This window comes from Thalassophryne amazonica, chromosome 21 (assembly GCF_902500255.1).
Source record: "Thalassophryne amazonica chromosome 21, fThaAma1.1, whole genome shotgun sequence".
Lineage (NCBI taxonomy): Eukaryota > Metazoa > Chordata > Actinopteri > Batrachoidiformes > Batrachoididae > Thalassophryne > Thalassophryne amazonica.
The window spans coordinates 5,361,249-5,387,106 of record NC_047123.1 but is presented as its reverse complement, the minus strand read 5'-3'; the positions used below and the strand labels follow the sequence as shown (position 1 = coordinate 5,387,106).

At 40.9% G+C, this 25,858-nt stretch overlaps 1 protein-coding gene across 9 annotated transcripts in view; it reads left to right on the top strand.

Moving 5' to 3' along the window:
• enah (ENAH actin regulator) overlaps positions 1-25,858 on the top strand; it is a 189,357-nt gene that overhangs the window by 105,518 nt on the left and 57,981 nt on the right. Inside the window, exon 1 of one of the 9 annotated variants that reach the window (XM_034162720.1) lies at positions 21,974-22,142. The exons of the other annotated variants lie outside the window; for them this stretch is intronic. Within the exon in view, the coding sequence (XP_034018611.1) occupies positions 21,989-22,142 (154 nt within the window). The 5' untranslated portion in view covers positions 21,974-21,988. Of the gene's footprint in view, positions 1-21,973; positions 22,143-25,858 lie in introns of those variants that run through there. 9 annotated transcript variants of the gene reach the window in all.

Genomic DNA, 25,858 nt, shown 5'->3' with positions numbered 1-25,858 from the left:
TTTAATATTTTTTTCTTTTTATGATGTCATGTTTGTTTGTTTTTGTTTTTTACCTGTATTGGTGACGGCAGACCATGTCCAGGAATGACTTTACTCAGTGACTGTCTGTCCTTGTGGTTAATTAGTAGTCGATATCTTGATGAAGTTTTTGTGTCTCAAGGTGAAATTTGGCACACGGAGTCCCCTCACTAGGACCTCAGACCTGTTCCGTGCTGGGTGCATTTTGATTATAATTGTGGCCACCAAGCGTCTTGTTTCTCTAACTTAGCGTGTGCTACTCCACCGTGAAGACATCATGAATTGTGATGAAACTTGCTCCTATACTGTAGGTAATACCTCACTAGTACCTTGCAGAAGCTGGTGATGCAGATTGTTATGCAACTCACAGCGAGACTTTATTTAAGCTTTTAAATGGCCAGTTGGTCAGTACATTGTTAGTAGTGTTTATGGAGTTTTATATTCACCATTTCTCAAAATGACACTTTATGGATGGATAATGATGTAATTTTCCTGTTGCTGAGATACAGAATAACACATAATATCTGAAGAAAGATTCTGGGCTAAAGCACTCTGTCCTTACTTAGTGATGATATCACTTGTGGCAGGACTTTAAATTTTAAAGTCCTTCACTGTAATTCAACTGTGCACCAGCAGGGGGTTCGATTGATGGATTGTGGATTTGTCGGGTTTAGTTTAGTCTTGGATTTTGTATATATTAAAATGAGGCAAAAATGGTGCCAAATGCAGCAATTTGTTTTTCAGTTTGGTGAATAACTCCAAATATTTCCTGAAAATAACCGTTTTGAAAGATGTACGCTTGGGGAAAAAAATGTTTCCCTAAATATTTTAGAATTTTTATTATCAGCATTGTTAAACCGGAGGTAATGTCAACTTGAAGCAGACTTGTTTTCCTGAAATATGTTTTTTTTATGAGTATAAAGTAAATGGTACTTTTATCATATGTTCAGGAGTAATAAGCTTTTACTTTTATGTTTGTCATTTATGTAGAAATTGTTCAACCACCAGCCTTTTAGCAAAAAGCCAGATTTTAAATCTCAGAATAAAATGTAATCCATGTGTTTGGGACCAAACCCGTTAGCTAATGTATTTACAAGAAAAATCCAGTCTACAGTATTTTACTCGTATCTGTACCTACTTGCCCTTTTAGGTCATTGGTCCTTTAGCTTATAAAACTAAATGTCTTAATGCAAATAATTACATTAACCACATGGCTGGCACCAGAAGGCGCTCGGTTTTAATCCTTAAACACTGCTGTAAGCGTATGTTTGGTTTTATTGGACTACATGCAGAGGTGTAGATTTAACCTAACGTTTAGTCACAAGATGACATTAATAAAATTAATGGTCTGCTCCTGATTATTTACACAGTATATTACGTTAATATGTGTATTTATACAAACTCCACAGCAACAACAGCCCTAATGAAGATGTGAGATTAATGTAAAGTTGCATGACAAAGTTTAAAAAGGTAATTACTGTACTTTTGCGGCTTTTGAGATGAAGATGTAGAAGATGCTAAAAGGCACAAACGCCATGTGGGAGCTCCACTTCCAGACGGACACTTTATCCCAGGTGGCCCTGCCAGAAGGATTTTGTTTTTGCAGGTCACATGGGTGACTCTATAAACATTTCAGGCCTCGGGCGCACACTCGTGCACCACATCAGCCTGGCATGTGTTTGTATTTGTTGGCTTGGGACGGCGCATGACTGGACTTCCATCACAAGGAACACCACCACCCCCCCCCCCCCCCCCCCCCCAAAGAAAAAAAAAACACAGGACAGAACTGGCCATCTGCCTCCGCTTGGCAAACTGCTGGACAGCCGCCTAAGAAACGAATAAGAAATCCTGAGAAGATAAAAAGACAACTAGAAGTAGGCAAAAAAGGGAGCAAAAGTATTCCAAAGAGAGCTAAATAAGAGATAACAGGAGCGCTGTGGGATAGAGGAAGCAGAGGTTCCACCGTCTGAGTCGTTTGGAAAATTGAGCATTCCCAAAGGCCCCGTTGCTGCGGTAACCACAGACATGCCCATTACTCAGAGCTTTAACCGATTCCTATGGGATCAGCAGAACATCCGCCATCGCCTAATCGTGCTCAGGAGTAAGTACCAGTAAGACATCCTAAATCTGACGGGGATTCAACCGGACAGATGTGCATCACTTTTGGGGTTTTTTGTGTGTAAATTTGATACTAAAATGTTCCCATCTTTAATGGTAGCGTGTTTGTTTCCGTGAGTAATAAAAACGGCGCCGCCACTGTCATGTATGTGAATGTTATCACGCATAAATGTTCTGCTGCTGCTTCTCTCTACCAGTAATTATGTAAGAAGAGTCCGTTACTGTGTATGTCTGTCTGTCAGTCAGTCAGTGAGCGTTTAAATGTTTTGTCATTCTGTCCCGTGAGCCTCCGATACTTTCGAACTGGACGTCGGTCCTCCTTTGAGACTCCTTGGTTGGCTGCAGAGTCTTTCTGCAGTTCTGTTGGTCCATCTGGGCTGCAGCAGCAGAGAAGAATGTGCACAGTTCAAACGTGCGCCAGTCGACTTAGTGCTGTGTGACTAAAAAGATTAATCCAGGTTTTGAGTATATTTCTTATTGTTACATGGGAAACAAGGTACCAGTAGATTCAGTAGATTCTCACAAATCCAACAAGACCAAGCATTCATGATATGCACACTCTTAAGGCTATGAAATTGGGCTATTAGTAAAAAAAAAAGTAGAAAAGGGGGTGTTCACAATAATAGTAGTGTGACATTCAGTCAGTGAGTTCGTCAATTTTGTGGCACAAACAGGTGTGAATCAGGTGTCCCCTATTTAAGGATGAAGCCAGCACCTGTTGAACATGCTTTTCTCTTTGAAAGCCTGAGGAAAATGGGACGTTCAAGACATTGTTCAGAAGAACAGCGTAGTTTGATTAAAAAGTTGATTGGAGAGGGGAAAACTTATACGCAGGTGCAAAAAATTATAGGCTGTTCATCTACAATGATCTCCAATGCTTTAAAATGGACAAAAAAAAAAAAAAAACAGACGTGTGGAAGAAAACAACCATCACAATGGATAGAAGAATAACCAGAATGGCAAAGGCTCACCCATTGATCAGCTCCAGGATGATCAAAGACAGTCTGGAGTTACCTGTAAGTGCTGTGACACTTCGAAGACGCCTGTGTGAAGCTAATTTATTTACAAGAATCCCCCACAAAGTCCCTCTGTTAAATAAGACATGTGCAGAAGAGGTTACAATTTGCCAAAGAACACATCAACTGGCCTAAACTGGTGGTTGGCTCTCACTGCGGTACTGTATCACTTCCTGTTCCGGAGCACAGCTGTGTTTTTCTGTATCTGTTAGCTGTTTAATCTGCGCAGTTAGATTGATCTAGTTATCTAGATTACGATTTGTTTCCCAGTGTAATCTTTACGTGCCTTAACTAAAGCACTCCTTCTGCTGAATCACCTCTAAATTATTTACACATTATTCACTTTGCGTGTTTTTAGGAATCCGCTAGCTTAGCGTAGCTACTAGCTCTTAGCCGATTTAGCATGGCGGCTTCTCCTGTCTCTCCCGCACTTTTCTGCTCTGGGTGTGAAATGTTTAGTTATTCCTCTGCCTCCTTTAGCAGTAACGGTACTTGTAATAAGTGTAGCTTATTCGTAGCTTTGGAGGCCAGGCTGGGCGAATTGGAGACTCGGCTCCGCACCGTGGAAAATTCTACAGCTAGCCAGGCCCCTGTAGTCGGTGCGGACCAAGGTAGCTTAGCCGCCGTTAGTTACCCCCTGTCAGATCCCGAGCAGCCGGGAAAGCAGGCTGACTGGGTGACTGTGAGGAGGAAGCGTAGCCCTAAACAGAAGCCCCGTGTACACCGCCAACCCGTTCACATCTCTAACCGTTTTTCCCCACTCGACGACACACCCGCCGAGGATCAAACTCTGGTTATTGGCGACTCTGTTTTGCGAAATGTGAAGTTAGCGACACCAGCAACTATAGTCAATTGTCTTCCGGGGGCCAGAGCAGGTGACATTGAAGGAAATTTGAAACTGCTGGCTAAGGCTAAGCGTAAATTTGGTAAGATTGTAATTCACGTCGGCAGTAATGACACCCGGTTACGCCAATCGGAGGTCACTAAAATTAACATTAAATCGGTGTGTAACTTTGCAAAAACAATGTCGGACTCTGTTGTTTTCTCTGGGCCCCTCCCCAATCAGACCGGGAGTGACATGTTTAGCCGCATGTTCTCCTTGAATTGCTGGCTGTCTGAGTGGTGTCCAAAAAATGAGGTGGGCTTCATAGATAATTGGCAAAGCTTCTGGGGAAAACCTGGTCTTGTTAGGAGAGACGGCATCCATCCCACTTTGGATGGAGCAGCTCTCATTTCTAGAAATCTGGCCAATTTTCTTAAATCCTCCAAACCGTGACTATCCAGGGTTGGGACCAGGAAGCAGAGTTGTAGTCTTACACACCTCTCTGCAGCTTCTCTCCCCCTGCCATCCCTTCATTACCCCATCCCCGTAGAGACGGTGCCTGCTCCCAGACTACCAATAACCAGCAAAAATCTATTTAAGCATAAAAATTCAAAAAGAAAAAATAATATAGCACCTTCAACTGCACCACAGACTAAAACAGTTAAATGTGGTCTATTAAACATTAGGTCTCTCTCTTCTAAGTCCCTGTTGGTAAATGATATAATAATTGATCAACATATTGATTTATTCTGCCTTACAGAAACCTGGTTACAGCAGGATGAATATGTTAGTTTAAATGAGTCAACACCCCCGAGTCACACTAACTGTCAGAATGCTCGTAGCACGGGCCGGGGCGGAGGATTAGCAGCAATCTTCCATTCCAGCTTATTAATTAATCAAAAACCCAGACAGAGCTTTAATTCATTTGAAAGCTTGACTCTTAGTCTTGTCCATCCAAATTGGAAGTCCCAAAAACCAGTTGTATTTGTTATTATCTATCGTCCACCTGGTCGTTACTGTGAGTTTCTCTGTGAATTTTCAGACCTTTTGTCTGACTTAGTGCTTAGCTCAGATAAGATAATTATAGTGGGCGATTTTAACATCCACACAGATGCTGAGAATGACAGCCTCAACACTGCATTTAATCTATTATTAGACTCTATTGGCTTTGCTCAAAAAGTAAATGAGTCCACCCACCACTTTAATCATATCTTAGATCTTGTTCTGACTTATGGTATGGAAATAGAAGACTTAACAGTATTCCCTGAAAACTCCCTTCTGTCTGATCATTTCTTAATAACATTTACATTTACTCTGATGGACTACCCAGCAGTGGGGAATAAGTTTCATTACACTAGAAGTCTTTCAGAAAGCGCTGTAACTAGGTTTAAGGATATGATTCCTTCTTTATGTTCTCTAATGCCATATACCAACACAGTGCAGAGTAGCTACCTAAACTCTGTAAGTGAGATAGAGTATCTCGTCAATAGTTTTACATCCTCATTGAAGACAACTTTGGATGCTGTAGCTCCTCTAAAAAAGAGAGCTTTAAATCAGAAGTGTCTGACTCCGTGGTATAACTCACAAACTCGTAGCTTAAAGCAGATAACCCGTAAGTTGGAGAGGAAATGGCGTCTCACTAATTTAGAAGATCTTCACTTAGCCTGGAAAAAGAGTCTGTTGCTCTATAAAAAAGCCCTCCGTAAAGCTAGGACATCTTTCTACTCATCACTAATTTAAGAAAATAAGAACAACCCCAGGTTTCTTTTCAGCACTGTAGCCAGGCTGACAAAGAGTCAGAGCTCTATTGAGCTGAGTATTCCATTAACTTTAACTAGTAATGACTTCATGACTTTCTTTGCTAACAAAATTTTAACTATTAGAGAAAAAATTACTCATAAGCATCCCAAAGATGTATCGTTATCTTTGGCTGCTTTCAGTGATGCCGGTATTTGGTTAGACTCTTTCTCTCCGATTGTTCTGTCTGAGTTATTTTCATTAGTTACTTCATCCAAACCATCAACATGTTTATTAGACCCCATTCCTACCAGGCTGCTCAAGGAAGCATTATTTAACCATTATTTAATGCTTCGATCTTAAATATGATCAATCTATCTTTGTTAGTTGGCTATGTACCACAGGCTTTTAAGGTGGCAGTAATTAAACCATTACTTAAAAAGCCATCACTTGACCCAGCTATCTTAGCTAATTATAGGCCAATCTCCAACCTTCCTTTTCTCTCAAAAATTCTTGAAAGGGTAGTTGTAAAACAGCTAACTGATCATCTGCAGAGGAATGGTCTATTTGAAGAGTTTCAGTCAGGTTTTAGAATTCATCATAGTACAGAAACAGCATTAGTGAAGGTTACAAATGATCTTCTTATGGCCTCGGACAGTGGACTCATCTCTGTGCTTGTTCTGTTAGACCTCGGTGCTGCTTTTGATACTGTTGACCATAAAATTTTATTACAGAGATTAGAGCATGCCATAGGTATTAAAGGCACTGCGCTGCGGTGGTTTGAATCATATTTGTCTAATAGATTACAATTTGTTCATGTAAATGGGGAATCTTCTTCACAGACTAAAGTTAATTATGGAGTTCCACAAGGTTCTGTGCTAGGACCAATTTTATTCACTTTATACATGCTTCCCTTAGGCAGTATTATTAGACGGTATTGCTTAAATTTTCATTGTTACGCAGATGATACCCAGCTTTATCTATCCATGAAGCCAGAGGACACACACCAATTAGCTAAACTGCAGGATTGTCTTACAGACATAAAGACATGGATGACCTCTAATTTCCTGCTTTTAAACTCAGATAAAACTGAAGTTATTGTACTTGGCCCCACAAATCTTAGAAACATGGTGTCTAACCAGATCCTTACTCTGGATGGCATTACCCTGACCTCTAGTAATACTGTGAGAAATCTTGGAGTCATTTTTGATCAGGATATGTCATTCAAAGCGCATATTAAACAAATATGTAGGACTGCTTTTTTGCATTTACGCAATATCTCTAAAATCAGAAAGGTCTTGTCTCAGAGTGATGCTGAAAAACTAATTCATGCATTTATTTCCTCTAGGCTGGACTATTGTAATTCATTAATATCAGGTTGTCCTAAAAGTTCCCTAAAAAGCCTTCAGTTAATTCAAAATGCTGCAGCTAGAGTACTGACGGGGACTAGAAGGAGAGAGCATATCTCACCCATATTGGCCTCTCTTCATTGGCTTCCTGTTAATTCTAGAATAGAATTTAAAATTCTTCTTCTTACTTATAAGGTTTTGAATAATCAGGTCCCATCTTATCTTAGGGACCTCGTAGTACCATATCACCCCAATAGAGCGCTTTGCTCTCAGACTGCAGGCTTACTTGTAGTTCCTAGGGTTTGTAAGAGTAGAATGGGAGGCAGAGCCTTCAGCTTTCAGGCTCCTCTCCTGTGGAACCAGCTCCCAATTCAGATCAGGGAGACAGACACCCTCTCTACTTTTAAGATTAGGCTTAAAACTTTCCTTTTTGCTAAAGCTTATAGTTAGGGCTGGATCAGGTGACCCTGAACCATCCCTTAGTTATGCTGCTATAGACTTAGACTGCTGGGGGGTTCCCATGATGCACTGTTTCTTTCTCTTTTTGCTCTGTATGCACCACTCTGCATTTAATCATTAGTGATTGATCTCTGCTCCCCTCCACAGCATGTCTTTTTCCTGGTTCTCTCCCTCAGCCCCAACCAGTCCCAGCAGAAGACTGCCCCTCCCTGAGCCTGGTTCTGCTGGAGGTTTCTTCCTGTTAAAAGGGAGTTTTTCCTTCCCACTGTAGCCAAGTGCTTGCTCACAGGGGGTCGTTTTGACCGTTGGGGTTTTACATAATTATTGTATGGCCTTGCCTTACAATATAAAGCGCCTTGGGGCAACTGTTTGTTGTGATTTGGCGCTATATAAAAAAATTGATTGATTGATTGATTGAAGCACATTAGTAAACGAGCAAAATCTTGGTTCCAAACCAACAAAATTAATGCCTCGCAGATGTGAAGAAATCATGAAAAACTGTGGTTATACAACTAAATACTAATTTAGTGATTCACAGGATTGCTAAAAAAGCAGTTTGAACATAATAGTTTTGAGTTTGTAGCATCAACAGCAGATGCTACTACTGTATTATTGTGAACACCCCCTTTTCTACTTTTTTTTTTTTACTAATAGCCCAATTTCATAGCCTTAAGAGTGTGCATATCATGAATGCTTGGTCTTGTTGGATTTGTGAGAATCTACTGAATCTGCTAGTACCTTGTTTCCCATGTAACAATAAGAAATATACTCAAAATCTGGATTAATCTTTTTAGTCACATAGCACTACTATTATTCTGAACACTACTGTACGTCTGGAGTTGTCAGGAAGGACGTCTGATGTAAAACTCAGTACCAAAGAATCAGTACTAGATCTGTTGTGGCAGCCCCGAGTAGATGTCTGTGTCCATTGTCAGGCATAGAAATGTTTGTCTGTTACTGAGGACAGAAACAGCTTCAGGAACATGAAACAAAGGGTTTGGACTTGGGTCAAGGGACAGCCTTTTTCCAACAATCAGTGGTTGAGCGTCGGGGTACACCGCGGGCAGACTGCCAGGCTTTCATAGGGCTGACACACACAGGCTACAAGCTAGTGTGGTGAGCGTAACTCATAGTATAGTAATCATTTTTCAATACATGATTTATTTACTTATAATTATGCATATGGAGCCTGAAATTCTTTTTTTTTTTTTTTTTTTTTTTTTTATTTAGCGACCGTTGTGTCTTGGGGCGTTGGTGAGATGCGGTTTGCACCATGGCTGTTGGGATTGTCTGGGTGGTGACGGATACACCTGTTACAGCTTTTGTTTTGGAGGGAATGAACGCTGAAGAGCTTTTGAAAAGAGACAGCGGAGTCGCAGTACTATGATGCATGCATCCTTCGAAGGATTCAGCTCCTGAATTGGGACACAGGAACAGACAGACACATTCACAGTCTCTTTGCTGGTTCAGGTTGGAAGTCGGATGTAGTATTGTCTGTAACTTTTTAATAAGTACAATGAAGAAATGGTTTCTACACCCAGACATAACATTATTATTCCTATAGTGACTCCACTTATTGCAATTTGTTCATGTCGCCGGTCTGAATTTCAGGAGGTTAAAGCGATCAGCCTCTCTGTCCGTTTTTGCTTGTAAGTGCGATATCTCAAGAACCAGTTGACCAGTTTTGTTCATATCTAGCACAAGTGTGTACTTGTGTGATCCGCCAACATGTTGTATTGCTGGTTTGTGGTAGGTCATCTCCTGATGACTCTACTTTAAAAAACAATACAGTAAAAATCTCTTTGCTCTGATGACTTGTACATGGGTGGAAATACACATTTTGGTTTGCGCCCAAATTGGTCTTCCACTGCCTGTCTGGATGTAATGCTGATGGAACGAGTCTTTTCACAGTTTATTAAGAGTTTGTTGTGAAGGATCTGAGATGCTGATGAGGCAAATCTGTGCACAGCTCCTGTTTCTTTCCTTGTTTCATTGTGTTCTGTTCTCTGTCTCATTGTCCATCACTCTGCTGGTCTCCTCCTCCTTGTACACTCTTGGAAAGGACTTTATCTTTTCTGTTTCCACTAGTTTGTCAATATAAGAATGACTCATGCCGTGATATACGAATCATGACAGGATTTGTTTTCTGTCTAATCCCAGCAGGCAAGTTGCCCTTTTCACTGTTTGCCAAAAAGAATAAAAAGAATATTATGAGTTATGAGTGCTTGTCTTTGAATCTCTGAGAGATTTGAGTAAACCCTGATAAAATGATGAGTAAGACTACAGATTAGTATTTTTTTTTTTCTTTTCAGGAATGATACTGAATACTAGAGCCAGACGGGGATATATATATATCTATATCTATATCTGTTGGACGATATGAGCCTTTCGCAAACATATCAATATCGGGACTATTTTTGCTGATTGGAAAACTTTATATTCAAGAATATACAATGAAGAAAAGACACTTTGTTGGATGTGGTGTTATTTGGATCCGTGGTGTTGGACGGCTGAAACAATTAACTGAGTAACTCAAATAATTTGTATTACAAAAAAAGTTAGAGGAAGCATCTTTGCCTTGAGGCTTCATTTAATGCTGTACAGTGGTCCCGTTACGTTACGTTCTAAAATTAACCCACAATAGGCGAAATCCGCAAAGTAGTCAGCGTTATTTTTTACAATTATTATAGACGTTTTAAGGCTGTAAAACCCCTCACTACACACTTTATACACTTTTCTCAAACAGGCATTAACATTTTCTCACTTTTCTCTCCTGTGTAAACACTCTAAGTTCAAACCTTAGTAGAAAAATAAGACCAACCTGTTTTCAGGCCCAAACATTTGTTTTAGAAATAAAAGTAGAACGTTTTCCTACAAATAATTATGATGGCTTTTAGAACTAATGAATTTAATTTTAACGATCATCCTACGAGGTTGGACACATAAGAAATTATTAATAGTGACTCACCAGTATTTCACAGTTCCTCTGATCGCGCCTCTTCGTCCTGGCGCCACTCCGCTGTCGCGTCTTTTTCCACTGAGTGACGCCTCGGTGTAGGTGTCTTTTTCCGAGTGAAGAACACAGTTATGGGTAGTTGTTGGCGTTCTTTTTTCTTCTGGGGAGAAGATTCTTATAAACAGACACGCAGAACACAATGCGTGTGCTGTCCCTTTGCGGTGCCGTGACCGTCCTGCTTGATGAGGACGCAGAACACAATGCGCTGTTAAAAAAAAAAAAAAAAAAGCATGCAAAATTGGACTAAAAAAACTGCGAAAGGTGAACCGCGTTATAGCGAGGGACCACTGTATTATATACGCCAGGCCTGGATATCAAGCATGGCTGGGACCCCATCACCCCTTGATCACATAAGCAACAAGAGATGGAGGCAAATCGTCCAGCTGCCATTCATTTTCAATCAGATGGGCTTTTTATAGTGACAAACAACAAATGGTCACTATGATGCCACCTAGGCGGGGCCAAAATAGAAGTCCATGTTATGGAAATGCTGACACACCGGGACTGCCAATCCGAGAAACTGTACGGTGACATCAACATGATGTATGCTGATTAGTCTATGGTTATATTTATGTCAAGTAAAGTTCATGTTTAAACTGTAACACATCAAGCTTCAGTTACATTTATGCCTCATAATGCTTTGATATTTCGATATCATCCATATTTTACCTGTAATATCTGTATCCTATCGGCCCCACAAAATGGCTGGATCACTGACTGAATCGATCCTCCCCAGTTTAACACAGTTTAAAACAGTAAATTTGACCCATTTTGGAAGCAGTTTCCTTTTTGTCTCCCTTTTCCTCAACACAGTAGCTCTATGGATGTGTATATTAATTTGGCACAAACTTTATGCAGGATACCCTTCCTGACGACACTCCGGAAGTGTGTGGAAGATGCCTTTGTTGCAGGAACCTTTCATTTTGGGGGAAAAAAGCCACTTTTGCCACCATGCTGTGCTTCACTGAAATGAAATGGGACATAACCCCTGACATCGGGGTGAATGTGAGGCATTGTTGTAATGCGCTTTGAGCATCTAATGCAGATGGAAAAGTGCAAAATAAATGCAGTCCATTTATATTCAGGCTATGGTGGTTAAAATCTGGTCAACTCTGATGAACCAGATCAGTCAAAGAAGCAACTGTTTTGCTGATTTAATATCTGATGGACTGGTGGATGGATGATGGAAATTAGGAGCAGGTGTGGAGGTCGGTGAGAGGGACAGAACATTTTCATATACAAATGCTAAAACTAAATCAGTGTGTTGCTCTCAACTTCCTGATTGTTTCACATCATTTATGTTCGTACCTGCATGTGACCCTGTGGAGAGGATTTTTTTTTTTTTTTTTTTTTTTATGGATTTAGCAAACGAAGATGCTTCATTTTCCTCTCTGTGACTCTTTTAACATATTTGTTTCATTTCCAAAGTGCCACTGCTGTTTTGGCCCAAACGTGACCACGTCTGACCCTTAAAAACAAATAACATAAAAAAATAACACCTTGAGGTGATAAAAGAGCATCATGTCTTGTAGGTGGCCTCCTGCAGTTTATATTTATATACAGTATATGTGTGGTTGTATTTTTACTATCTCTTTATTAATGAATGATCATCATCAGCTGTCTGTGTTTTCATGTCACGGGCAGCACGCTGACAAATAAAATGATGTATATTGAGAATGAGATTTCCATGTTGAAGTTTGAATGTTTAATAAAATGATGGGGATTCACTTTTTTAAATCTTCAACAGCCCAGTTTGAAACATTGACAAAATTATTTAACTGGTGATCAGACAACGATACTGAAATCTGAGAAAGTTCTGAATATTGTTCACTCTTGCTATATCACGAGGGAGGCGACGTGCTTTTTTATCTTTTGGTTTTGGTAATGATGGTCTGTCTTTTGCCTCCTGCTGCCACTTTGACCCTAGCGAGATGTCCGGCAGATGAGAGGTTTTGTTGCCAGGCAGATCTGTTACTCATATATCCTTCTTGATTGTGTCACACTCACATATTGTGTGACGCTGGTTTTTAGTTTTAGTTGTGACACACGCGGGGAGGTGGGTCAGGTGTCCAGCGCGTCGCTTTAGGAGGAGCGCTGAGGTATACGTGTTGGTATTCCACTGCACTTTTAGACTTCCTGTCTCCCCCTGACTACAGAAATAACCCCCACCATGTGGGACACACTGAGGGTGGGGGTGACGAGGCGTCGACTTTGTCCAACTAATAAATCACCGACTGCTTCAGAAAAAACTCAGGACATTTTTGTCAATGTACTCTTAAGACAAAAAAAAGCACTTAATAAATCTGTGCACAACAGAAACCTGATAAATGCATTGTGTCATCAACAGTCAGTGGTGTTTGTTTGTTTCCGAATGTTCAGTCACGTTCAAGCAGTAAATATTTTTGCTCGGCAGCTCCTGGCTTTTTTATTTTTTTACAATAAAGTCATGCAGTTTTATCCAATTTTTGGAAGTGTGTAAACATGATAGCATGAAATGTGTGTAGAGGTTGACCAAATATCTATACCAGTCAACCCCATAAATCAATAAGTGTGTGTGTGTGTGTGTGTGTGTGTGTGTGTGTGTGTGTGTGTGTGTGTGTGTGTGTGTGTGTGTGTGTGTGTATATATATCTCACACACTCACAGGAGTGCACATAACTGGTACTCATTGTGCTCGTGTGTGCTAAACATCATTGAAGGAGGGAAACACTTTTCCAACAATCTGTCATTTCTTTCCTCTTATGAAGTGGTTCCCTTGTGTTTTCTGCTGTGCATAATTTATTTTTAGTGCACATAAGCACCATGAGTACCAGTTATGTGCACCCCTGTATACATTCAGAGTGGGCCAATAAAATATTACCACTTTTTAATTTGTACAATTTCCAAAATAGCAAAGATTTCTTTTTTATTTTCAGGAATATCAATTCCAGAAAATGAAAAAGAATGAAAAAGAGAATCCCTCTTGAGATGTGTGGCAATGTCATCACAAACTTAAATGTGCGTGTTGCAGCTGTAATCCAAAGAAGAGGAGTGTGGATTGAACATCAATTATGGAACTGTGCGGAAAACAAGAGACAAAGTGGGAAATCTTTGGTATCAAATGTTAATTTGATGCTTCTGTTAGAAGTCTGTAAAAATTTTTGAATAAGTTCTCATTTCAAAAACTTGCGTACGATCAAAAAGTGGTAACATTGTATTGGCCTGGACTAATATCGGCATGTAGGTTACCAGCGGCAGTTATCAGTTGACCCCTAGGTTTTATTTGTGCGCATGCAAAACAGTGTAAATGGTCGACCCCTAGGTTTTATTTGTGCACATGCAAAACGGCGTAAGTGGTCGACCCCTAGGTTTTATTTGTGCACATGCAAAACGGCGTAAGTGGTCGACCCCTAGGTTTTATTTGTGCGCATGCAAAATGGCGTAAATGGTCGACCCCTAAGTTTTATGTGTGCACATGCAAAACGGCGTAAATGGTCGACCCCTAGGTTTTATGTGTGCACATGCAAAGCGGCGTAAATGGTCGACCCCTAGGTTTTATGTGTGCACATGCAAAGCGGCGTAAATGGTCGACCCCTAGGTTTTATGTGTGCACATGCAAAGCGGCGTAAATGGTAGCCCATATGCTAACCCAAAATGCATTGCATAAAATGAACTGCAGGTGGCATTTTTATTAATATTGGCTCTCTCTGCGGTATTGTATCACTTCCTGTTCCGGAGCACAGCGGTGTTTTTCTGTATCTGTTAGCTGTTTAATCTGCGCAGTTAGATTGATCTAGTTATCTAGATTACGATTTGTTTCACAATGTAATCTTTACGTGCCTTAACTAAAGCACTCCCTCTGCTGAATCACCTCTAAATTATTTACACATTATTCACTTTGCGTGTTTTTAGGAATCCGCTAGCTTAGCGTAGCTACTAGCTCTTAGCCGATTTAGCATGGCGGCTTCTCCTGTCTCTCCTGCACTTTTCTGCTCTGGGTGTGAAATGTTTAGTTATTCCTCGGCCTCCTTTAGCAGTAACGGTACTTGTAATAAGTGTAGCTTATTCGTAGCTTTGGAGGCCAGGCTGGGCGAATTGGAGACTCGGCTCCGCACCGTGGAAAATTCTACAGCTAGCCAGGCCCCTGTAGTCGGTGCGGACCAAGGTAGCTTAGCCGCCGTTAGTTACCCCCTGTCAGATCCCGAGCAGTTGGGAAAGCAGGCTGATTGGGTGACTGTGAGGAGGAAGCGTAGCCCTAAACAGAAGCCCCGTGTACACCGCCAACCCGTTCACATCTCTAACCGTTTTTCCCCACTCGGCGACACACCCGCCGAGGATCAAACTCTGGTTATTGGCGACTCTGTTTTGCAAAATGTGAAGTTAGCGACACCAGCAACCATAGTCAGTTGTCTTCCGGGGGCCAGAGCAGGCGACATTGAAGGAAATTTGAAACTGCTGGCTAAGGCTAAGCGTAAATTTGGTAAGATTGTAATTCACGTCGGCAGTAATGACACCCGGTTACGCCAATCGGAGGTCACTAAAATTAACATTAAATCGGTGTGTAACTTTGCAAAAACAATGTCGGACTCTGTAGTTTTCTCTGGGCCCCTCCCCAATCAGACCGGGAGTGACATGTTTAGCCGCATGTTCTCCTTGAATTGCTGGCTGTCTGAGTGGTGTCCAAAAAATGAGGTGGGCTTCATAGATAATTGGCAAAGCTTCTGGGGAAAACCTGGTCTTGTTAGGAGAGACGGCATCCATCCCACTTTGGATGGAGCAGCTCTCATTTCTAGAAATCTGGCCAATTTTCTTAAATCCTCCAAACCGTGACTATCCAGGGTTGGGACCAGGAAGCAGAGTTGTAGTCTTACACACCTCTCTGCAGCTTCTCTCCCCCTGCCATCCCCTCATTACCCCATCCCCGTAGAGACGGTGCCTGCTCCCAGACTACCAATAACCAGCAAAAATCTATTTAAGCATAAAAATTCAAAAAGAAAAAATAATATAGCACCTTCAACTGCACCACAGACTAAAACAGTTAAATGTGGTCTATTAAACATTAGGTCTCTCTCTTCTAAGTCCCTGTTGGTAAATGATATAATAATTGATCAACATATTGATTTATTCTGCCTTACAGAAACCTGGTTACAGCAGGATGAATATGTTAGTTTAAATGAGTCAACACCCCTGAGTCACACTAACTGTCAGAATGCTCGTAGCACGGGCCGGGGCGGAGGATTAGCAGCAATCTTCCATTCCAGCTTATTAATTAATCAAAAACCCAGACAGAGCTTTAATTCATTTGAAAGCTTGACTCTTAGTCTTGTCCATCCAAATTGGAAGTCCCAAAAACCAGTTTTATTTGTTATTATCTATCGTCCACCTGGTCATTACTGTGAGTTTCTCTGTGAATTTTCAGACCTTTTGTCTGACTTAGTGCTTAGCTCAGATAAGATAATTATAGTGGGCGATTTTAACATCCACACAGATGCTGAGAATGACAGCCTCAACACTGCATTTAATCTATTATTAGACTCTATTGGCTTTGCTCAAAAAGTAAATGAGTCCACCCACCACTTTAATCATATCTTAGATCTTGTTCTGACTTATGGTATGGAAATAGAAGACTTAACAGTATTCCCTGAAAACTCCCTTCTGTCTGATCATTTCTTAATAACATTTACATTTACTCTGATGGACTACCCAGCAGTGGGGAATAAGTTTCATTACACTAGAAGTCTTTCAGAAAGCACTGTAACTAGGTTTAAGGATATGATTCCTTCTTTATGTTCTCTAATACCATATACCAACACAGTGCAGAGTAGCTACCTAAACTCTGTAAGTGAGATAGAGTATCTCGTCAATAGTTTTACATCCTCATTGAAGACAACTTTGGATGCTGTAGCTCCTCTAAAAAAGAGAGCTTTAAATCAGAAGTGCCTGACTCCGTGGTATAACTCACAAACTCGTAGCTTAAAGCAGATAACCCGTAAGTTGGAGAGGAAATGGCGTCTCACTAATTTAGAAGATCTTCACTTAGCCTGGAAAAAGAGTCTGTTGCTCTATAAAAAAGCCCTCCGTAAAGCTAGGACATCTTTCTACTCATCACTAATTGAAGAAAATAAGAACAACCCCAGGTTTCTTTTCAGCACTGTAGCCAGGCTGACAAAGAGTCAGAGCTCTATTGAGCTGAGTATTCCATTAACTTTAACTAGTAATGACTTCATGACTTTCTTTGCTAACAAAATTTTATCTATTAGAGAAGAAATTACTCATAACCATCCCAAAGACGTATCGTTATCTTTGGCTGTTTTCAGTGATGCCGGTATTTGGTTAGACTCTTTCTCTCCGATTGTTCTGTCTGAGTTATTTTCATTAGTTACTTCATCCAAACCATCAACATGTTTATTAGACCCCATTCCTACCAGGCTGCTCAAGGAAGCCCTACCATTATTTAATGCTTCGATCTTAAATATGATCAATCTATCTTTGTTAGTTGGCTTTGTACCACAGGCTTTTAAGGTGGCAGTAATTAAACCATTACTTAAAAAGCCATCACTTGACCCAGCTATCTTAGCTAATTATAGGCCAATCTCCAACCTTCCTTTCTCTCAAAAATTCTTGAAAGGGTAGTTGTAAAACAGCTAACTGATCATCTGCAGAGGAATGGTCTATTTGAAGAGTTTCAGTCAGGTTTTAGAATTCATCATAGTACAGAAACAGCATTAGTGAAGGTTACAAATGATCTTCTTATGGCCTTGGACAGTGGACTCATCTATGTGCTTGTTCTGTTAGACCTCAGTGCTGCTTTTGATACTGTTGACCATAAAATTTTATTACAGAGATTAGAGCATGCCATAGGTATTAAAGGCACTGCGCTGCGGTGGTTTGAATCATATTTATCTAATAGATTACAATTTGTTCATGTAAATGGGGAATCGTCTTCACAGACTAAAGTTAATTATGGAGTTCCACAAGGTTCTGTGCTAGGACCAATTTTATTCACTTTATACATGCTTCCCTTAGGCAGTATTATTAGACGGTATTGCTTAAATTTTCATTGTTACGCAGATGATACCCAGCTTTATCTATCCATGAAGCCAGAGGACACACACCAATTAGCTAAACTGCAGGATTGTCTTACAGACATAAAGACATGGATGACCTCTAATTTCCTGCTTTTAAACTCAGATAAAACTGAAGTTATTGTACTTGGCCCCACAAATCTTAGAAACATGGTGTCTAACCGGATCCTTACTCTGGATGGCATTACCCTGACCTCTAGTAATACTGTGAGAAATCTTGGAGTCATTTTTGATCAGGATATGTCATTCAAAGCGCATATTAAACAAATATGTAGGACTGCTTTTTTGCATTTACGCAATATCTGTAAAATCAGAAAGGTCTTGTCTCAGAGTGATGCTGAAAACTAATTCATGCATTTATTTCCTCTAGGCTGGACTATTGTAATTCATTATTATCAGGTTGTCCTAAAAGTTCCCTAAAAAGCTTTCAGTTAATTCAAAATGCTGCAGCTAGAGTACTGACGGGGACTAGAAGGAGAGAGCATATCTCACCCATATTGGCCTCTCTTCATTGGTTTCCTGTTAATTCTAGAATAGAATTTAAAATTCTTCTTCTTACTTATAAGGTTTTGAATCATCAGGTCCCATCTTATCTTAGGGACCTCGTAGTACCATATCACCCCAATAGAGCGCTTCGCTCTCAGACTGCAGGCTTACTTGTAGTTCCTAGGGTTTGTAAGAGTAGAATGGGAGGCAGAGCCTTCAGCTTTCAGGCTCCTCTCCTGTGGAACCAGCTCCCAATTTAGATCAGGGAGACAGACACCCTCTCTACTTTTAAGATTAGGCTTAAAACTTTCCTTTTTGCTAAAGCTTATAGTTAGGGCTGGATCAGGTGACCCTGAACCATCCCTTAGTTATGCTGCTATAGACTTAGACTGCTGGGGGGTTCCCATGATGCACTGAGTGTTTCTTTCTCTTTTTGCTCTGTATGCACCACTCTGCATTTAATCATTAGTGATCGATCTCTGCTCCCCTCCACAGCATGTCTTTTTCCTGGTTCTCTCCCTCAGCCCCAACCAGTCCCAGCAGAAGACTGCCCCTCCCTGAGCCTGGTTCTGCTGGAGGTTTCTTCCTGTTAAAAGGGAGTTTTTCCTTCCCACTGTAGCCAAGTGCTTGCTCACAGGGGGTCGTTTTGACCGTTGGGGTTTTACATAATTACTGTATGGCCTTGCCTTACAATATAAAGCGCCTTGGGGCAACTGTTTGTTGTGATTTGGCGCTATATAAAAAAAAATTGATTGATTGATTGATTGACAGTCAGTCATCCAGACGCACATCAACATAGCAATTAGCGGCATATCCGCTACACTTATCTTCATCCTGCTACGTCCCTCTTTGGACCATTTGTCTTTTCTTCAGCACTGGAACATATTCTGGGCAGTTGCTGTCGATGTTTGTCCGTCCGTCATCTGGTCTCATCTTTGCACCACGCGCCAATTTTGGTGACATTCAGTTAAAATTCTGAGATCTTCCGGTGTCTGAATATGAAGTGCCGTGATGTCGACTCTGACTTTTTTGTGTTTGTTTGTTTGTTTTCTCAGATGTGGCAGTTGTGTTTCTTTTAGTCTCATATATTCCCCATTTTGAAGATGATAGAGTTTGAGGTAGACATCTGTAAACTTGCAGTTGTTTTTAAAGGCAGTTGTTTTTAAAGTTCAAACGATGAGTTTAGACATCAAACCTTCAGGAGAGCTGGAAGCCGGATTGTGTATTTGAAGTAGGCCTGTGTGTGCCAGGAAGTCCATTTTCCTTCACCGTTTTACATAAAGGTTATTGATGGACTGAAGTAATGAGACCTCAAAGAGCATCTACACCCATTTCCTCTGGAAACACTGTCAGCGAGAAGCAAGAGTCGGAAAAAGCAGCAAAACCGCTTTTAATACGCTTATTTTTTTCCCTTTGTTGTAACATTTAGTTTAAAAAGCATTAAATTCAGGAAAGTCGAGTGTTCTGGTTTCGTTTGACTATAGCGACGGGTGAGCACAGCGTTTTGGACGTGCACGGCCACCTGCTCCCACCGAACGTCTGCATTCACATCATACCCATCATGCACTGCTGCTCATCATTATGCAGAAATGTTGAATGGTGGCATGTGTGCAGTGTGATAGGAATAGCATGTTTACATGTGTCAGAGTTAATCCGGAAGAACTAATCGATGGTGCTATTAATATTTAATACCATATTTTTCCATCACCTGCCAGTAACGTAATATTATTGACCTTGTTGTGACAGTAATAGGTTGCAGCCATTAGGAATATTGATTTAATATGGAGTGAAAGGTATTATACTGGAAGGGCAATTTTTAAAACTGGCTTCAGTTCACAGCTTTGCCGTCAGTGTTGGCGGCGTCTGCTGTCGTCAAAATGTCTGTAGATACGAAGTCTCTTAACAGCTTCTGTGACGGCTGTAAGGTGTAAACACGGCGGTTCTAAAGGAGGCCGCAGATGCGCTCCGACTCTGACCTATATTCCAAACATTGCTGTTTAAGTTGTTCTGCTGTTGATGATGAGATGAGGAGTAACAGTTCCACCGTCAGGGAGCTTCAGCTATGACATTTTGGCCATGTGGCGTATTTCTTTGTCCATGATCCAGCACGTAGCTGTCTCAGTGCTGAGGGCCTCAGTGCCTGCATGAGACCAAGAACATAGAACTGGTGATGCAACAGATAAAACTTCTTCTGTGCACAAGTTCCCCAACACTTCTAGGGCCTTCATTTGACATGGGTGTCTTGGTGGCTTCCCTCACTCATTTCCTTCTTACTGCCTCCCTCAAACAGATGTTCATGGTCCATCCCTTGACTAGTCTTAAGAAGACTGCTTGACCTGCATGTCTTTAGAAGTGGGACGAAGCCAGAACACCCGGAGGGAACTCACATGAACATGGGGAGAACATGTAAACTCCACACAGAAAGCACCAGGTCGGCAGAGAACCTAGGACGTTCTTGATCTGAGTCAACCATGCTAACCACTAAGCTACCATTCTGCTGTTCATGAAACACAGAATTTCACAGAATATCTGATTTTCATAGACAGGATTTCAGTGGTGCAGGTGACTGTTGCAGAGTGTCTGTTTCTGCATTTATGCAGATGATATGCTTCTAATCTCTTGAAGGTTCTTAGTCATTCAGGTCAGAAATCCCAAACCAAATTCTCATGTAATCGCTACCACTTACGGGGACTAAACCACACTTGCAGTCCAGCCTCAGTGTGCCATGGCCTACACAAAATGCATGGTGGCTATCCCAGGGAGGCAACTATAGCCAAGTAGGGGTCAATGAAGAATTACACAGGGTCAGCATTTAAGAACACAACAATCATATTCAAAACTACACCTCATTATTTGTCTGATCATAAAGATTCCAAGAGGGTATAGTTTGGACTATCTGCCCCCGATGGCTAAATGTTATCGGGTACGAGTGGTAAAAATAGTGACAAAGGTCAATTTCAGTTTGTACAGGGGTCAAAAGTTGGCCCTCTTTTGGTAAAAAAAAAAAAAAATGTGATGCATGTTGTTTGTTGAGCTAATGGGGTTAATAGAATAGTTTTGACCGTGTTGAATGTTTTGTCTCCAGCTTTGCACCACTTTTTCTAAAAACTGGAGCCAATTTAAATTTACTATATCACAGTATTTGCAATAATTATTATGTTTTTCTTTAAAGTGTGCAGTTTTATTCCTTAGCCTTTAAACTGTTTACTTTTCTTTTATTTTGTTGTTGTTTTGAACTTTCATTTGTTTTCTTCTGTTGTATTTATTAATGACTTTGGTTACGATTTACTATCTAATGACTATAAGACATAAATATGAATGAATAATTTTGGTAATAAACATTTATTTCAGCGGTAGCGGAGGCATTTTTAGGGTACTTTATGCTCCGCTCCATCTCTTTATTCACGCATGAAGAATAAAAATTCTGCCGGCTGAAACCTTGTCTCTGAAAGTCTGGATCCAGCAAACGTAAAGTGAGCGATGAGCTCATCAAGTCTAGAGTGCTGCCACATCCTGTACTTAGCCCCCCCCCACCCCCCCCCCCCACCCCACCCCACCCCACACACTTCATGTTTCAAGGTTTTAGTTGTCTCTCTCTCTCTCTCTCTCTCTCTCATATCCGTCTTTCCCACAGTCTCTCACTCTCTCTCCTCCTCCTCCTCATCCTTTGTTTCCATCAGTTATAATCTATTGGAACAACCAGAACAAAAATAGCCACGCCCGGCATTTCAGGCAGTCAGCCTCGTCTTCAAGGGCGTTGAGTCTCTGCGGATACAGAACATGATCGGCCACGGCGGCAAACCAGTCATTTTTTTATTACAGATTATTGGTGGAACGTCGTCCAGCAGGGTGGAAGACGGAGATGTCTGAGTAAGACTGAGAGGAACCTCCGGAACCGTACCTATGGATATATGTATGCGCTCTCTGGATCAGACGGGGGCGTTGGGTTTTTCAGCGGGCAGTGGAGGCGGTGTGATCGCACGGAGGCCCGACGGCGCCCCACACAGGCTGTGGTGCTACGCGTGCTGCCACAGGCCGACGTTGAGGCCGCCTTCCTGTAGGTATCTCACAGTGTCTTCATGTGGACTCACAAAATGGTTTTGATAAGAGTCTTACTTTATTTTATTTTTGGGAACGTTTTATTATCCAGTGGTGGGATTTGAAGTTCTTAAAGTTCTTTAATTCCTCTCTGGGTCTTGTTTGCTCTCTTTAGTGTCTCGTAGATGAAATATTACAAAAACCTTCTGTTCCTGAGGTGTCATTTAGCACTAGACGGTCATCTCCTGACCAGTTAACGTAGCCAATAAATCCCTTCTCCTGGATTCTTTTTCCTTCCGGAACAGCTGCCTGCCGCTTTATTATTGTTTTGCAGCTCAACTTCTGTCCATTTTCTTTCTTTCATCCCAGCATCAGCTCAGGTGTTTGTGGAAGCGAGTCAAGTCCAAGTATTCTCCTTGTAGGTCACTGGATCAATTCCGTGCTCAGAAGACCTTCCAGCTCCAAATGGGAAACATGCCTATTTTAAGACGGCACCATGTTTGGCACTTTATGATATAAAAGTCCAAACATGAGATTAAAATCTTGACGTCACTTTGATTGAAGGAGGATTAAAATCACAGTTATAGATGCTTTGTTTGCTAAAGAAACGTGTCTTGAATGGGTGTTTGCTGTGCTGATGTGGTTTTTAAGGTTTGTCTCTTGAGCACCTTTTGAACATGTGGCCCCCGCTGGAACCTTGTCTGTGTTCTGTCTGTGGTACATAATCTTTATTAGAACAGACTGTAACTCCCACAGGCAAAGGAGATGAGGTGGGAAGCCGTGCCGTCCATTAGATCTGATCTCATTGTGGAGACGCTGACTGCCTGTGGACTGGACCTAATTCAATAGTATTTACATTTAGGACACACACAATCAAACCCAATGAGATCTTAATAAGACTGTTTGTGTTGTCCAACTAGATCAATGTCGATGAGGCAGGTTTGTTTTCCTGTGGATTTGGTGAATCCTAAGCATTATTTGTTCCTTGCCCTCTGCACTCGACCAACTCATCGGGATCAGTGTGTCCAGGCTTGACTTGGGGCAGGTCTTACAATTTAGTCCATATGTGTTTGTACATTGACAGTGTTTTTGCTGTTTTAGCTGCCACAACCTTCTAGTGTTGAAATCAAATAATGGATATGAGCTCATAGTGCACGCTGTCAGATTTAAGCCATTTCAGTTTTTCAACAGCGCCACCTGTAGGTGCTATACTATACACAAGCAAGGTTGAAACCTTACCCACCCCCAGTGCTGTATAGTAACGAAGTAAAAATACTTCACTGCTGTACTTAAGTACGTTTTTGGAGACTTTGTACTTTACTTTTTTAAATTCAGCTTACTTTTACTTCACTACATTTCTGACCTTAATTGCATACTTCTACTCTGATACATTTTCTATGCGCCATGCGTTACTCGTTACACAAAAAAAAAAAAAAACACACACACAAAAAGTCATGTTTTCACCCAGAGACCACCACTGATTACTAGTGACTGCAACAAAGTCGGGCTTATTTGTCATGAGACATGTCCGATAGGCTTTTTGCAGTTGCCGCACTTGGGGGGTGTTTGTCAGGAAAATGATCATTTCTCTACATTGATTACAGACCTGCAGTGGGTCTGTAATCAACTTTTCTGCAGCACGGCTTTGCTTTGAACCTTGAACCAATCGAAGCAGTGCTTCGATCTATGATTCGTGGATTGATTGCTTTATTTCGCTTTATCCTAATTTTTTCCGCTAAAACCCTGAAGAGCATATGTCTGTGAGTAATATTTAATATTTTTATGTTAAACCGACCTGTTATGGTCTTCTGAAACAGTTGATAGATATATTTTATAACTTAAAAACGGGACCGATGCTAACGCGTTAGCATGTCATTGGGTTTTTCAAAGTTAAAGTTAGCATTAAGCTGTTCGCATCAGCACGTTTGTGTTGATTTGTTTTCTATATAATTAATGGCTCAGCATTGTTGTCGTAAAAGAGTCGAATTGTAATTTTTAAAATTTTTTTTTATTCATATAGCAACAACAATAAGTCTACATAATAGACAATAATAGTCACTAATAATGTTACAATGCAGTTTTAGAGAAAGAGACAAAAAGAACCTAATGAAACAAAACAGAAAGATAAAACCATGTAACAATGAAAATAAATACATATAGAAATAACTGTTTCCTGTGAACACCTAGTGAGTAGCCTACTCTCGTTTAGGTTTTGAAACCTTGTTTCTGAAGTGTTTTTGTGTGATGTGCACAATTTTTAGTATTCTGACTATTACTACCAGTCATTTACAAGCCTAGATCAACTTTGTAATATAAAAAAAATCAGGTCCATTTTTTATTATTAACATTTACTTGTACTTTTACTTTCAATACTTGAGTAATTTAGTTGTACATTACTTGTCATACTTAAAGTAGACCTGCATTGAAATAAATGTGGTCAGATTCAGAAAGAAATAGCTAATATGTATTTATAAGACCCTTGTGAATGCAGTAAAGTAAATCTGTAAGCCCAAATTTGTAATTCCGCGGAGAAATCTTCATTTAAAAATGACAAATTTGCAGGTAAAATTTAGCCCTCTGTGAAAACAGTTTGTACAGCCGTATCATTTCCATGACGTCAGGGACAAGACGACGCGCTCCCGCCTTCAGTCCGATCCCGCATTGAAATTGATTTTATCTGTTAGTAATGTTACTTATAAACGTCCTTGTTTCAACATCCAAAAGTAAGCTGCAATGAATGTGAGATACAGATCTGTGTGCTCAGATCAGCAATGACATCGACAGCGGGCGCCGTTCTTCCTCTCCCGCTCTCTGCCTCCGCTGCGCTTATTAAGTCTGCGGGCTCGTTAACGAGCTCGTTAACCGCCGACGCGGGCCACTCACACCGCCCGTGTCTGCTTTGCAGCCGGTGTTGTGCCAGATTCAGCGCACAATACCGGCATCACCTCTCTGTCTACTGAATGGAGCTGCAGCACACTTGGCACAAGTCCTGAGATTACGCTCGCTGTTTTAATGCTAAGCGGCCGGTACACCTGTTGCTGCAAGGACAGACTTCTTGCGGCAAAATCCACAGCACCGCACGTCTCGGCAATCGGAGCCCCAGAGCTCCATGGACGCTGAGAGAGGTTTATATATTTTAATGACTGGGATTCTTTGCGGGTCTCGCCTCCATATCCCAGCGATGGTACCGGAGGCAGAAGACAGTAGATTTCATTGCGACACCACTCAATCAAACGGGCGTATGAAAAAAGTCCCCCAAAATAATTTCAAGCACAAATAAAATAAAAGAAATGTGTACTCACCAAAATCCAACTTGGAATAATATCTTATAGATGTGACTGCCACTTGCTGGATGGTTATGATGCTGGATTGTTGATTAAGTTGCAAGTGTCGTTAAGTGTGAAGGGAGACTGTTACTGTGCAGAAATGTACTAAAACAGAGGAGTAAACTGTTTTCCCAGAGTTTCAGTCTCCATCTTTTTACTAGTTTGGGATGTCCTGCAACTTGTACACGGAAAAATCCTGCATTCAATAATGTCCACTTATTAATTATTGGCTTATTTATTCTTCACCCCGGCAGTAATAGTAACTACTTACATAAGACTTACCCCAGCAACTAAAGCACTAAATAAATTGAACTGGGATTTACATGTCTTTATATTAAGTAACAGCACAAGCTGTGGTGTGCACATGTGCTGCACTGAGTTCCTGTCCATTCTGAAACTCACCCACATA